At 51.4% G+C, this 16128-nt stretch overlaps 1 protein-coding gene across 1 annotated transcript; it reads right to left on the bottom strand.

The window, feature by feature from the left end:
* Positions 1–119: 119 nt before the first annotated feature.
* Positions 120–15899, bottom strand: TGME49_218340 (hypothetical protein; the record flags this gene model as incomplete). The annotated part of the gene is made up of 24 exons (XM_018779810.1): positions 120–611; positions 1118–1339; positions 1724–1881; positions 2081–2179; positions 2614–2706; positions 3220–3243; positions 3902–4105; positions 4954–4986; positions 5290–5635; positions 6093–6184; positions 6805–6843; positions 7182–7338; positions 7746–7864; positions 8032–8233; positions 8742–8836; positions 9486–9521; positions 10059–10295; positions 11150–11250; positions 11946–12063; positions 12766–12768; positions 13239–13301; positions 14361–14684; positions 15221–15256; positions 15629–15899. The coding sequence occupies 24 exons, from the start codon at positions 15897–15899 to the stop codon at positions 120–122; spliced, it is 3564 nt and encodes a 1187-aa protein (XP_018634835.1).
* Positions 15900–16128: the final 229 nt, after the last annotated feature.

Genomic DNA, 16128 nt, shown 5'->3' with positions numbered 1-16128 from the left:
GCCAGAGAAAATTCACGCCGCACACGCGTAGACTGTAGGACAGGAGTTAATTTAAAGCAGTCCCGCCTACGCTCCATCTCGCCCATGAAATTGCACCGGAAGATTCAAACGAGAAAGCTTTATGACTCACCGCTTGACACGTAAAGAAGGGCGACGAGTCTTCTGGAGACCGAATTCTTGCGCCCGCCAGCGGCAGGAAAGATGTTTGTTCTTGAAACAGAACCTACAGTGCACTTCGAATTATAAATAATGTCGATGGCAGGGTACCACCCTGAGCGTGCACCGGGAACTGACAGGTTCTCTGACACCTGCATCAAGGACTCGCCGATGTCGTTCTTCGAGGTTTTTGAGTCTGAAGTTTGAGCACCACTTGGATGGCTTCGAGCATGTTCGTCCTTGCCGCCCGGCACGGCGTAACGCCAGTCCAAAATCACGCCCCCCTCAGATCTGATTTCGTTCCCGGAGGACCACGCGACGTCGTGCTTGGAGACGAAAACGGGTGAAGTGCCGTCAGGGTCCACAACAGACCCGTAGACGACAGTTTGTCCCGCGAGTATCACGTTATCTGTGCTTTCAGCAGTCCACCTTTCATTGCTATCTGCGTAATCTGTCTAGACATCACCGCATGAACACGAAAAACAACCAAGAACTGTGCGATCTGACATGCTTTGTGCCTTTTCTGAGTCTGCCTGCAACCCATTCACGAAGCTGTCCTGGTATGTCGGAGGAGAAGCTTTGAATAAACGAGGACACACAGACGGGGAAGCTACTGGTACTTGGGCTTTCGGGGCAAAGTGGGCAATCGAACTCATGCAAATACCAGCTTTGCCTATCGGCGTCTTGCAGCATGCACGGCGGACACTTTTGCAACCGTCAACTGCGTGTCTGTAGCCTAGGATCCCTGTGCAAAACCACTGGATACCACTGAGTCAAATGCAAACCAACGACCAAACGACAGAACTATACAGCTCCCAACACGCTTGAACGGTTCACATTTGGGTTTGCAGGGAGATCATCATTCGCACATTGTGTTCCGGACATGATTTGACTGCTTCGTCTGTTGCAGTGCTGACGTCTTTTTCTCTCCGCAGAAGACAGCAGCGCGAGTCAAGCTTACCTGCATAGATATGCCGTTCAACTGACAACCGAGGCTGCAATATTCTTGGCGAATCTCGTCAAAAATCATATATCCGATCACAATAGGTTCTGACGGCTGACCGGATCCTACGAGCGTCAGCTTAAACGTCGCTTCCGACGCCGAAGAAGCCGTGACAGTGGATGCAACAATGTAGTTCCCGGAGCCACCCTCTGAGTCCTCATGCTGCAGGAATACTAATGGCTGCGAAAAACCACACATAACGGGACTCCAGTGCATGAGCAGTGCACTTCGTGTGTGAGACTGGAAGCCGGAACACAGACCGCGCGTCTGTTTCCTTGAGTCTGCCATACGCAAAGTTTCCAGTTCAAGCAAGCATGATATACACCCGGCCCGAAATTTGCACGGTGGGGCCAAGGAGACTAGGGCATTCCGCAACAAATCGGAACTCGAGGCAAAACACGGAACTTGAGTTTGTCCTTCATAAATGGAGGTTTTATCCTGCAGCGGATCAGCTAGACCGTCGCTGACGAACCCAATGACCGGAACGTAATTTCTGTAGTTTTGATTGTAAAAAGTAGAAGACATACTATTTCTGGCGAGGACACGCTACGCTGCGGTGCTTACCGCGGCAGAATTCATACGGGGGAGATGTCGTATCGTGGTGGGTTGATTCAGGGAAGCCAATGTGGTGCCGACCCGAACGTAGCTCTTGGCTCCACTGACGAGAAACGTCCCCTGACTCGAGGCAAGCCACCCAACACTGGTGTACGGCGACGCAAACCCTGCAAGGAGATGCCACGCTGACACCCGACGACAGGATACTCCTCTGCTGTCTATCAGAGAGGAACCGTAGACCAGTGTTAGTCGCACCCGCCAAAAGCGAAGGCTGAAACCCACGGGAGTAGCCGAAGTCTGTAAGATGACAATGTCCCTTGAAGTGTCACGACGAAACAGCAAACGATAGCTCACCAAGTCACTTACCGACGGAACAAAAGTCGTTCTTCATCCGAATCTTGAAACCGGTTGAGTTGACGCCCTTGACCTGGATGACAGGGACCGCGTTCGTCGTCGCCGGCAGGCCTGCAGACGAGTTGAGTGACAAATCACCGGCACGGGAGTCAGTTGTGGATATACGAGACAATTCAGTCGCGCAACGTGGCGACAAACCGTGTGGTCACAGTCATCCTTCCTGGGTTGGCCAAGCCATAGATCCGTTTCAGATGTGCAGCAGGTGTGACAACACGGGGTCTCTGCGCTTGAGAGTGATTTCGGTGGCGAGCACCTCGGACACAACTAAGTGGAGATAACTCTAATGTTAATGCGGCGACAGCGTATTCGTGAAAGAATCGTTCGTCTTCCATCGCAGGTCTTATACACTACGGGCACAGATGTTGGGCAAGACTGACAACAAAAGGCTGGGAAGCTAACTTTCCTCCATGGGCGATCCCTCCATAGGGGACACACGCTGAAAGCCGTGGTCAGCCATTGGCAATTGGCTGCCATGAGAATCTCACTTGTGACGACGACAGGATTCTCAATTTCTTTCTTGAAGGCGACCGACGTCCACTCCTGCGTCACGACAATAAAGCCTGCCTCCATGCTTCCGACTGCAGAAGAACATGACAACATTCGACCATTACTACGCGCCGCAGATTCGTCGAGTTTGTGCATCTGTTCAAATAGCGTAAGCGCGACCGGGACTACCTGACTCATCACATATGCCAACAGATAAAGGAAGACGGCTGGGAGGACTGGATTCACAAGATCGTCTTGTTGTAGAAACTGTCGGTCGAGGTGCCACACAGGCCACAACAGAACCGATCCCCTCTCCACAACTTGCAGATTGTTACTTCGCCAAATTGTTTTCTTGGCTTATCCTTCAGAGAGCCATTCCTGAGCTGAGGGCGTCTCTGCATTTACTCTTTGACATCAGCAAACAAGCATATGATAGCGTGAACCACAATAAACGGTAACTTGCATTTTCGCTGGGAGTTTCTGTTGCAACTCCTTTGTCGTAAGAGGACGAAGAACTCTGAGGAGTCCGGATATCGGTACAATCATCTTTAGGGTGATCCAGAGGCACATGACAAACCGAGCGACCACCGCAGCGGAGAACTCACCACCAGTTTCTGGATCAACTAGTTCTGCAAGACACACATGCGAAAGACAGAGAGACAAACAACAGTCGCGAGACGTTTTCACATGTCTCTGACCTAGGGGGAAACGACGAACAAAGAGGTGTCAGGCATATCCCACAATACTACAGGGCTCAGGAGTACCGGCCTAACGTCAACGAAATTAAGGCGCCGCCAACTTGGCTGCAAACGTTGTTCTCACGTGTAAATGACGCTAGGCATCTACTCGAACCGCATCCCTTCACATCCTACAGAGCAACACTCAGATTCACGGTCTGTCCAGGCGCAGGTTCGTTTCTCCAAAACATCCGAGACCCGACAGAAACGTTTAGATTTCAGTCCACCGATACAAAATTAACTTTACGCCAGGCCAAGTAGTTCGTCAATCCGACCCAAGGGGGAGGCTTCACGCAGTCCGGATTTGATTTGGCCATTTAACCCGTGCGAGGCTTCAGTTCCCCAGCTTCAAATGTTTTTCAGACAATTCGTGGGCACTGACCACGCAAAGAAGCAGCTACACCTGCCGTCGCCAGTAGTACACGAATACGTGAGTCCTGAGCATCATTTTCGGCAACTCTGTCTGAATTTCCCTGTGATGAAGTGCCACAGATGCGGTAACGTCGAGCTTAGACTGTTTCGTGAGGGTGTGGGGCTGGGGAAAACTTACTGCTTTCTACCAAGCATTGTCGCAGCTTTGGGATGGTGTTTAGCTGAGCGGTGTAGCAAGCATATTCACTCTCGTGCACATCGGGGTTTTGAGTCATGATGGCCTTGCACTTTTTAATCCGAGTGCTGCATCCATAGCGGCACTCGAAGTCCGAGATCACCGAAGCATCCAAAGATCTAGCATTTTCACAATCTGCCGTTGCATCTGTTCAAAAAACCAGAAACCAAGATAGTCGTGCAATAAATTGTCACGTCTTCAACGCGTTGTCTAGTAGCACTGTGCAGCATCGATTCCACGAATTCCTGCCGCAACGAGGCGGCGTCCTTCCCAGCACCTGCACAAACAGTCTGACAAATTTTGTGCTCCGGACAAAACCAAGAGAACACGACGCTCGGGTTCGCTCGACAAACTGCGACGTATTCACGAGAAGTTCCCCGAGACACACTAGCCAGAAGCGTCACCTGCAAGTAAGTCAGCACGGACATGGACCACCTGTTCGACTAATTCATGGTAAAATGCCGACCCCATGTCCCACCGCCCAGCGTGCCGCACGATTCTCTTGTTTCACTATCCCAACAGCAAACTTTGAGCAGAGTGCCGCGGACGAAACTGTTACCACTACAACAAGTCACCGTAGCAGTAAGTCACAATGATGACATGTTTCTATGACTTCTGCTGGGCATTTTGGTCAACCTCTGGGTGCATTTGATCCACTGTTTCACAGGCTGCTCCGCTGCTAGAATTTCTTGACAGCGTCCCCCCCCTGGCAACACTTCATAATTACCCGAAGCTCAAATTTGAACTACCTCTACGCACCGGCAGGACTCTCACAAACGGAAACTCTGTGCACCCTCGATACATATCCACGGCTTCATTCATTAGATGTCAGTTCCCATGCCCCCGGAAATCAAGTAACTATGACCAACCCACGCTACCCTGTTGTAGGACATCGGCTACGAAATCGCAATCAGTTCTGGTAGCACCTTTTCTCATTAGAAGCCCGCGCCAAGGGGAGTGAGAGATCCGACCGGTATCTCTCTACTTTCCCTTACCGTATCGGGTGACACTGGTGTTACCGGAAGTACCTAAAACAAACGCAAAGGCACAGGACATCTCCCAGAATGCAGTCACAGTCAAGACAGCCGCCAGCCATATTTCGAATGTCAGACAAGCGTGCGTACGAATGGCGGGTTCGTGTCGTGAGCTGTGTTCCGGTCAAAATCCAGTGGTGCCTTTAGACATGCGACTGACACCCAGGACCCCCACGGACGGACATGCGTTCGAAATTGCTGGCAGCCACACTTCCCCTTGCATCGGTAAACGCGTGCGCCGTCGGGTACGGAATGATTCTGCCCGTAAACGTCACGTGCTTTTCAGCGCGATCCTACCGCGACAGAAGACGCGTTTGTACCGCGAGCTGCCACATCCAGGTTCGGCCGCCATGCCGTAGTCGGGTTGGATGGTTTTTGTCGGTCCAAGAACTTTGTTGGGCGCGACGACAATGTATGCATTGTCGGGTGCAAACGTCGGCTCCCACTCATATCTGGTAGCCTCGACTTCTTCTTCCGTGCATGGCATCGACGCTTCCGGGCAGGAACAACTTTGAAACTCAGCTTGGTAATTCCCAACCTCGGTCTCGATGAAGCATGTTGATTTTGCTTTGTTCGGAATAAAGCAGTTTGACACTTTTTTCACCACACACAGCCAGGCGTTAGTAGCTTTGGAACACTCCCCCTGCAAGTAACATAAGACAACCCACCTCAGACCACGATAGGTAAACTGGCTTCACCGCGAGTCGTGGACGACACTTCTCATCTCCTGACGTGCAAGGCCCTGCCAGCAACGATATGCTGAGGTAAAGCCGAGACTAGCAGGTGCCGAATGTCGTGACGATATTTACAACTAATCTGGTGCTACACACGCACTGAATGCACCTCGGTGAATAGCCTCTTCTTGTCAGTGGTACAACTGCCCCGTTGGTTAAATTTCAGCTCTAGTCTACCAGTCTCATACAGTGCACTAGGAATATCCGATCTGAGCGCAGCACCACCATGGTTCTTCGCCTCGCAGCGTCGAAGTCGGCAAGGGGAAAGGTCATCGGTAAAGTATCGAGTGACTCTTCAGCCAGGGTTGCGTTTAAATTCACCTGCGCAAAGGTGATTGCGCTGGATGTCTAGTGGAGAACACATACCTGCGTTGCGATGATGCACTCATTAACACAGAGACCATCATCCGAAGACGACGCCCCCGTTTTGGTGGAGAAGCTTGTGGTGCAATCCGGCGCTGAGTGCCACATGACTCACCACACTACAATACGCATTGTGCTTCCGAAATTTCCGTAAGAACGAACAAGCTATAAATGTCAACGGCCGCGACATTGCAAAACATAGCAGTCCTGCCTCAGGAGCAGTCTCCGTTGACAGCCTGCTCGATTTCTCCGTGATCTCGCGGAGCCGGCTTACACAACCAGATGGCTTCCCATAATATTATTGCGGCACCATCGAAGCTAGAGTTAACAGATGTGCTCTTGTTCACATGACGCAGATGATAAACGTCCAATTGATTCGATCCCAATTCCGACGAAAGCACCACGCCGCTGGGGATCTGGCTTGTTGACAGGTGATTCGATCAGTGTGGTACCGCTTTGTATGCTGTCGGGAGCGACCGGAGCGTTCGTAGATGCCTCATCTAGCAAAAGGCCAGGCACCAAAATGAAACACTGCAGGTACCTACGCAATGACTAGTGTGCATACTGATGGGGCGGATGCTCGGAGACGCGGTGCTGTCCCCATACCGTTGGTAGACGTTCATGCCGCGCAATCATATAGGACACGCAGAAACTCCCATGTGTCGTTTATTAGATACCTGACTCCCGTCTCTACCCTAACATGGGGAGGACTTACTTTGATTCGGCGGGGAAAGCTCGATGGAGGCCGGCGGAGCTGACACATAAGATCCCAGTCACAAAAATGCGGTTTCATGTTAGCGGGGAGTACCTCAAACGAAAACCAGTCCAGAGGCTCCCCTTGCAATGAAACACCTAGCCACTCTGTTTTCTTAGCTACGCTCGGTTCGGCGCAGCCAGTTTTCCGCTGTCTGTTGTTCCAATAAAAGAAAGTCCGTAGCCAAAGCACAGATGGTGTCTCCCAGGCCGCCTCTGGTTGTGCTTCGTCTGGCTGTCTAAATCCCAAGACTCCGGCACTCCTCAAGACTGCTCGTCATAACTGGCACAATGCTGCACCGGTGCCTGAGCTGAAGCTTCATGTGATTGCTGACATACGCTTGCACAGGACCCGCGATCCTGTTGACTCGCAAGTGTCCGAGCTGACAGTGGTGGTGTGGTAGCGCTTATAACCTCCGTTCAATCCGTAAGTTAGATTGCCCTTAAGGATGGCGACAGTGTATCCGCGAACGGTATCTTTCCACACTGTACTGGTCTGAACAGTATCGCGAAAAGAGAAGAACATACAGAGTTCATAGTGGCAAACGATGCAAATAAAACCATATCACGCGCAGCAAGGACGATCGCTGGACATCATCTATGCTGTACAGACTTCCACACAATAGGCGTGTTGGCGGCGGAGTAGTTGTCTCTCTAACAGCTGTTTGCACGAGTTGAACATGAGCCATGCAGTGCATAATGTGGACCTCTAGTTGCTTAACGCTTCTTAACGCTCCTATCTACATCTTCAGGGTCTCAGATATTGAACCGGAGCTCGAAGCACGAAGTATAACGCCAGAGTTCGCCATGTGTATTGCCTGCCGCCTCCACCATCAGTCGCAACCAGCATCTAAGTATCGCTTATCTGACATGGATCTGACGACCGTAGCTCATAGCTCATACTTCGGCTTGTTCCAAGTCGCACATTTCTGCCAGGTACGGGCAGCCACAGGCGTATTCGTTTTCGGTCTCATCCAGTCCCGTAGTAGCTTGATGTAGGCTGCAGCTGGCGCTCGGTGTTTCTGCACGTGGGACATTCAAGCAAGCCGGAAACCCATTCACACGTGACCGCCACTCAAACATCAAACTCCCCCCCTCCCCATATGTGTCTGCATTTGTATATACCCAAAATCCTTGCGGATGTGCGGTTGAATCCTCACAGAAAATATATCCAACAAAAGCAACTCACCTGGTGTACAGTTGTAATAGAGATGGATACCCCACTCTCCCTCGCAGGATGTCTCGCAAGCATCTGCCTCAGCAACGAGTTCGTCTGCACCCAGCGTACATCCTTTCTTGCTGCTCCGCCAAGCGGAACCGCACTTCTTGGTGACCTCTTTAGTGATGTCCACGTAGTTGCAATTCTGCGACTCGTTGCCGTCAACAAGTGACTATACAGAAAAAGCACTACACAACAGCAGTTGGCGCCTGATCTCCCGTTCTCCACTACCCCTGTTGCAATAGTCAGCAACAGGACGTTCATGAATCCCTGTACAGACGTATATAGATCTACAAACAATAGCAATATATGTTAATGCCTATGCCACTATCCACTGAGTGCAGAAAACGCTCTTGCTGACCGCTGACGTGGCCGTGCGTCACGGCGAGACCAGGGGATTTTGTCATGTAGAGACGTATCAAGCACGCATGCAGGCCAATCTAAAACAGCCTCTGCGGGTGGAAGGCATCGGAGCAAGTTTCATAAGTCAGCAGAGAAAAGACACTATCGGCAACGTTTGTTGAGGACGGGTTCACTTGCGGCATCAACGACCATAATAATGGACATCTCATACGGCGGTACACACTTTCCTGCAGTATCATGATACACACTCGTGTGACGAACAGTGTCTCGATGTGTCCAGATTCTCTTCCTTGCCATGTTGTTCCTCGTCACCTTACATATGAGCAACCAAGAAAAGCTCGAACAATCTGCAGCGTCCCAGAATTCGGACAAAAGTTAGTCAGCGCCTCGCTCGTCGTCCACGTTTCGTATTCTGCCATGAAGAGTGACAAAAGCGCTGCAACCCGTGCCGTTCAGCACTTGTGTGGTCGTAGACAGTGGAATATGAAAACTGTTCGGACGCTGCTAGGCTCATGAACACACTCGGCTGACCCACTGTATTAAAGCAACCGAGAAATCGCACTCCCCTTCCCTGCTCGACTTAACATGAAGGCTGGAAGCTCGAACGCTAGTGTGGACGGCAAGGTATACCGGCCGCTTTGTCCGCAGAGGGTGCCATGTCGTGTTCCACACACTGTACCAGCAGTCGCTACTTTCAGCCCAGTCGTGCCCCAACGGAAGTCAGACTGGGCCAATATTCACAAGTAGGAGGTCGACGCCATCCGTGTCTGAACATGCGATCTTTTTATATCGACATCCACAGCATCTTGTCTACGGGCATCTCTGTTCTAAACGAAGGTCCCTCCCCATTTGCGTGGAAGACGCGCGCGAAGCTTTAAAGATGTGAACTGTTAACATGCACATCTAAGTCGTTTTCTTTGTATTATTAGAAACCAGGAAGCAAAGCTGGCGTCTGTACATGTTGGCAGCTATGAACTGGAGTGATCAGACAAGCACGGAGCCATCCCCTCTTGTCCCGCTCTCTGGGGTCGCTGTCTCTGTGTTTTCCCTGTACAACTCACCATACTGCTCGGCAGGAGCGAAGCGTATTCTTTTTGCTGAAACATACACGCCCAAAAACCAGGTGCTTGGCTAGGCAATGACAGCGCGGGATCCACGACACGCGGCAAGTGAAGAGACATGAAAGATAGCTGAAGATGCCTTTCCATATCGCAGCGCAGCGGCATGAAATCAGCTAGAGATAGGGTCCTACTGCGATACATTTCGTTTAGCACAGACCCGCTGAGGCAGATCCTCACGTCGGATTCCGCCGAGCCAGGCGGGTGGTGTGGCTGCGCCATAGACACGGATTTTACCTAGACACGCCAGCCGCCTCACACTTTGCAAAGGATCTGTCCACCATTCTATCTGCATCTCGCCATCGGCACAGCTATCCCAGAGCATATGATCATCCGTAGCGACTTGAATGAGCGTTTTGATAGACTGCGGAGTCGAACAGCAACGTGACCCACGTGGTGCTCATGGAAAACAGATGCCTTCTGCCCTTTGATGTAATTGTTTGGAAGCATCCTCGCAACTGCGGCCCGTACGGTGATGGTCAATCGGAAGACAAATTTTTCACGTGGAAAACTCACCCCAGTCGCAGCTACGAATAGCCGCGTTTCCGTCTGCAGTCAGCTCCATGACAGTCAAGCGCCCTGAATTAATGCGGTCCTTGAAGTCGTCGAAAGGGGTGTTCACGTTGACCAGGGCGCCATCCGCAGGATTCCATAGCTTTAGACACGCGAATTTGCACATCTGCCTACTGTCGGAGTCCGTTGGTTTATAGCAGTTTGGTCCTCTGTCCAGCCATGCCGTCGTTGCCGGCTCTCCTGTGCCAATAAACCCACCTCGTCAACAATTATATACAAGGCGGTGGCGAAAAAAACTTGGAACAGCGTCAGTGTCCAGAACGCATTGCGAAACGGTTTGATGGCTGCGCAGTGCTTCAGCACGCATTCGAACCTAGCAGGGAACCACCGGGGTCAACTTCAAGGTGAAGATGCCGTGCAAGGAAGACTATTGAGCGCAGCAGCCGTCTGTGCAGCCAAGGGATTCTTTTGGAATTCATTGCCGACAGTATGACACCCGAGAGAGAGCTGCTTGGTGGCAGGCATAACGCGGAACTGTACAGTCGTCAAAGCAGCAGATCCACTGCATGAAGCGCAAATCGCTGGACCCCGTAGCGGAGAGACCCGCAAATGAGTTCTGGTTGATCTCCTGTGCGCCAGTCTTATCCTGGAAAAGAAAACTTTATCACATTCCGGCACGTGGCCGCGTTTCTGGTCTCGACTGAAGTGTTTTGTGCCTCGGCTAGAAGCGTTGGGTGGCAGCATCTTAATATTGAAGATAGCTCCTTCCATCTGTGGCCTCTCTTGGCATGTGGCGAGGTTAACCCGCCCTACCTATGCGCCACTGAGCCCGACATCGGGCACCAGGAGGTTGAACGATGTTGTCACAGACTCTGCGATTAGATTGGGTGTACCAGCGACATTTGGCTCGACACTTCAGTTTACCATGTAAACAGGTTATCTACTCGTCCTTTCAGCTGCGAACGCCACTCGGCCCCACAACTCCCCTCGCAAAACAAATGGGATTCAGAAGGGAATGGACTGCCTCGACATGCTCTTCTCTTCCCCGCTCGTCTACTGGGCTGTTCATGACGACGAATATGACGGTCACCTACCTTTTTTTGATGCCGAGTCAGGTGCGTTCTTGCACGCCACTTTGACTGTGGCTCCCGAACAAAAAGGTGTCTGGAAAGCCGTGACGTTGCCATTTTTAAAGCTGGACACATTTGAAAAGGACCACAGGGGACTAGCATGCTTCAATCTATCAAATCGAGCTTCGTCCGGGGAAACGATTATGAGAGAGAAGCGTTCAAGCAGTCGTGTCGTTGACGCGTGATTCCTCGTCGCACGATTGTGCTTATAGGTCGCCATCAAGCTGGTATCCATGCTTCGCATGTCGTCCCACCGCGGATGCAGACATCCCTGTCAAAGCAGTGACCGCAGATATACCCCGTTCAGAGAAGACGACAGCCTGTCGCTGAATATTACAGTCTGCACAGAGGGTCCCTGACGCCCGTCGCTCGAGGCAGGCAAGCTACTCGCCTGTCCTCTACCCTTCCTCACACCTTCATGTTATATGTACGGGAAGCAATTCCACTTTCTTGTGCAGTCCACTATCCCAGCAGGTTAGCCGAGTTCCTCTTCAGACCCGTTTCCCAATGAAGTGATAGTTTCAACGGTGGGCAAAAGAATCCGAATTATGTTTTTGACCAGCGGTTTTCTAGAACAAATCTCAGCTTCTAAACCGAGGAGCGTGCCAGGATGGCTGTCAACAAGATTCTCCAGCTGCCTCACATGCCCACCCTCGCACTGTTGTTTATGCAAGAAATCAGGCAGAGTAACAACGCCATAGTTGTGGACTGCGCCCATATTAGTGGACGCAGATAGAGGGCTCCGCATGCACAGCCATACCCGCGGTTGTGTTTGGTATGAACCGTGTATCCGTAAGCAATGCCACTCATGACATCGCCGTACAGGCGCGACTCATCTAGTGAGCACTGGACGGTCCCACTGGGGCAGGTGCATCCTCCTGCGGGCAACGAACAGACTTTCTTCCGGTTCACGAATCATACAATACCACCGTATGACAGGGAGTTCTTGTGAGTCATACGCCACGGCAGGACACGTGGTTCGTATCTAGACCAGTCTAGTCTCGTGAACGGGTTCTCGCGGCAAGAATCTAGTGTCAGTACATGATGCTATCTAACACCAGAACACAAAAAACAGGTTAGCCACGGAGATACACAACAAAGGTTGTTGCAACGGCCACGCCGACGGAGAACTTTAGGAACTGGAAGAGCGAGACGGGGATGCTTTTGTACAAGCGCAGTTCCCACGTGAAAAGACCACTAAGCACAGATGAACATAATATGTGTGAGATACCTGCGTGTAAGTATGTATGAGGCGCTTTCGTGAAACTGTGTGAGTGTTTTCCAAACAAGGTTGAGGCCGCAAGCGAACTGGAGGATTGAGTTTGAGACAGACGAGAATCTTGTAATACTGTGAGAGCGTATCCTTTCCCTGGCCTTGTCAGGACCACTGAAACCAACTCGTGGCATCTCTCCTTCGCAGCCTCTTCTGCCTTTATATGCGACTCATTCATTCCGACTTTCACGCTCAACTATAGGACGGCACCCGTAGTTTGATGAGGCGCGAAGCTCCAAGGGGAACCCATCGCTTGTCACATAGACAGGTGCTAAGATGTCTCATGTTGCAGTAAGCATCAACGGACCTTCTGCAAAAAAAGGAGAAAGGGTACGGATGAGAAGTAAGCGGCAATCCGTAAGTGAACCGAGAAGGCTCAAGGTGCGCAAGAACCGCAGCCATAACACACGGTCTCTACCTGCCGTATAAAAGCCTGCACACTATTTTTGTGTCGATGCAGTCTAGCGAAACACCGATAGAAAGTCTTGCATAAGCCGTAGCGTTACGCGGGTATGGTACATCCTAGCTGCGGCTCAAATCGCTCTGTTTGATCCCTTGAAAGAGTCAGTATTCAAGCATGTCTGGCCACAGAGAGGACGCGATGAAAATGGATGTCCTGTGTGGTAGCTCTCCCAGGTGACTGACTTTCCACGAATGCCCAATGTGCAGAATATGACACACTGGTGCTATGCTCAGGTAACTAGGTGAGGGTTTGTGTTCACGAACCGGTGTTGCCCCTGGGTAGATCAATCCGCTCCACTTGTTCAGACATTACATTACCTGGATCGGGTTGAGAACTAGCCGGTGTGACGACTTTGCACCCCACGTCGTCATCCACTTTAACTGTATAATGAAAGACAGCAACAAAACCTCAAGTGCCGTTATATTCGTGGCCCGCAACACCCGTCGCAAAAACAGAACGATGAGGACCGGCCTCAAACAAGTATGCGAGACAAACACAGCGAATAGGAAACGCTTCCCCTTTGTCATTGTCCTGAGAGACGGTACACACGCATACGCATCGTACGCACCGCCAGAAGTCCTGAAAAGTGGTAGCCTGTTGGAGGTTTCTTTTGCGCTGTAAGTCCGACAAGCAAAGTCCTACACCCGGTTGGCCAGTTGGTCAGCGAGCAACAGTTTAGCTTCTTCTCGCATGCAGCTGCACAGTGAGCACGCGAAACTAGCAGCTGAAACTTGGCTACCGCGATGCCATATTCCAGCCCCATTCCTCGTCCTGCTGCCGACAACTGACACCTCCAGGTAGATGAAAGACTTTCACACATACCTTTCACCGGTAGCAACAGCGGCTAAAAGGAAATGCCAAGTCAGGTGCGGAAGGGGCATGCAGCTGTGCCGCTGTCACGAGGGCTTGACATGGCAGAGCAGGTCCACTGAACAACCCCGTAAGTATTACACCAAACCACGAAACCCCTCGCCACCTGCAGCATCTGCTGTCGACGTTCTGTGGAATGGCTATGCTACGAAAGCTGACACTGCGCCCTTCCCATGCCTACGGATCCACACAGCAGGGCTCGACCATTAACACGGATTATAGATCGAGGCAGTGGCTCGCGTTGCGACGTGAAGAGACGAGCCTCGCTAGGAAACGCCGGTGCAAAAAGAGGACATTTGTGGGGTCTTCACGACACAAGATTGTCATATCGTGTGTGAAGAAACCGCTCGTGGCGCGCATCCTCTTTGCGTGGAGTGCGTCCAGCTGACCTCAGACTTACACGAGAGAATACTGTGAGCAGAATGCCGGGTTTCGTTGTTCAGTGTCACTCTTGAACGGAGACAACAACGACACCACAAGCTGCGCCTAACAGCTTGTCAAAGCACACGGTCTGCGAAATGTCTTATGGATTTTCCTTTGGATGTTTTCATGCTTTGTCGGCAACTCACCATCGATGCAGGTGACGTAGAGGGCAAGGTATGGTGTCTCCTTGACATTGCACGAAAATTTTGAGATGATGTTGGAGTACACGCTGGGTTCTATAATGCAACGCTCAGTTGGATTCTTTATTGCCTCCGCACAAATGTCCTTGAGATGACTGGTTACATTTATGCTTTCGCAACCGACCGATTCTGCAGCAGTTCCTGCAACCACGGCTTTCGGCCCAACAAGCGCTCCAGCGACATCCAGACGTTGGCCTGCTGTACAGGCTGACGCGGCATCCCAGCTGCCATGATGCTCCACGTCTGATGCCGACAAAATAAACATGTGTTCTGCGGCATCGCACAAAGGCAGAGGAAACTCGCGCGGAACCGGTCGGTACATCCTGTTGCTCACTTCTGGTGATCCCAGTTTCACTTGCGCCCACTCGATGAGAGGTGAATCCTATTTTGGCCATTTCATTCTCCAGCGTAACGCAGAACAAGAACCTGTTTGAGGGCAAGAAACACAGTATTGTTACCGGAGATCCGCGTCTGTAGAACGCGGGGGCCCCCTCTGTCGCAGTTGCCTCTAGAGGAGACACATAGGTGAACCTAAGCGTCGATGCTCTGTTCTTCCTGCAGCAGATAGTTCCAAATTTTCCCGTCGTGTTTCGCATGGTGGGCTCCACGTCACAGTCAAACAGGTTGGATTGCGGTGGCATTAGACACCCAACATCAGATGCGGTACTACTCAGTGACTCGGGCAAAACAGCTCGTCGGCGTGAAGATGACTCAAGCAAAGGACAACAACAGACATCAAGCAACATGGCAAAGAAGTGCGTTTCTCTGTTTATTTTGAGAGTGTGTGGAGAGTGTAAACGGCTTACGAAACTGATCGAGAGGAAGATGAGGGGATTTCGACACTGCAAGTACAAGGAACACACCACATCGGCGAAACATGCTCTTCGATGACTGAAACAAATTCCTGTTTGTAGCCAAACAACCTGACAGATACATCGTCTCTTACAGCTTAGCTTAGGGCAGTTTCACGCAGGTATTTTGCCCCCTTGGGCGTGGCACACTTACACTTTCCCGCGAGGACAGAGTCGGGAGGAGGAAACTTGTGTAAGGCGTATAGGTGTGCCCCGTCAATATTTTCTACCAGCAACCCGCTTGTGTTTCGTAAGAAGCATTCCCTTTCCGTTTTCATCAGTCCACCCTCTATCAAACTGGAGCCGAGGCCGTAACTTGTCGAAATGTAGCCTCTCGGCCGTCTGTCTTTGTGGACGACTCACCAAAAGAACACTCTCTGGAAATAGCGGCAGACAGCTTGCGCGGTATCCCAGCTTGCGCAGCTTGCACCTGACGCGACGTGTAATCACGCAAGAAGCATGTTACCCTGTCTTTACATGATGCATACTGTTTTTTCCCGTCCTTCCAGACCAGAACACACGTCTCCGTGCACAGACCCTTGGGCACAGTTAAAGTGGTGGCAGCCAGGTTGTAGCAATCCGGGCCGGCGTTTGAGTATACTGATGATCTTCCTTTATACGGTCCCGGCCGCATGGAGTCGAAAAAGGACAGCGCCTGCGACGTGGAGACGGAGCGTCTTGCGGGATTGGCGGCAGCATTTTGTCCTTGAGACAGTGGCTTCGTCTCGGAGTTCTCTCTCACTGTCGTCGCTGAAGAAGACACCAACAAGGTAGGACCGGTCACTTCGTCAAAAGGTGGGGCAAATTCGATTGTTTCGACTGCCTCCCAACTATGCCTAAGTCAACTCGCGCCCTGGAGCCAT

This window comes from Toxoplasma gondii, chromosome XII (assembly GCF_000006565.2).
Source record: "Toxoplasma gondii ME49 chromosome XII, whole genome shotgun sequence".
NCBI classification, from domain to species: domain Eukaryota; phylum Apicomplexa; class Conoidasida; order Eucoccidiorida; family Sarcocystidae; genus Toxoplasma; species Toxoplasma gondii.
Note: the sequence above shows the minus strand (reverse complement) of the source record. Positions and strands in the feature narration are given on the sequence as shown.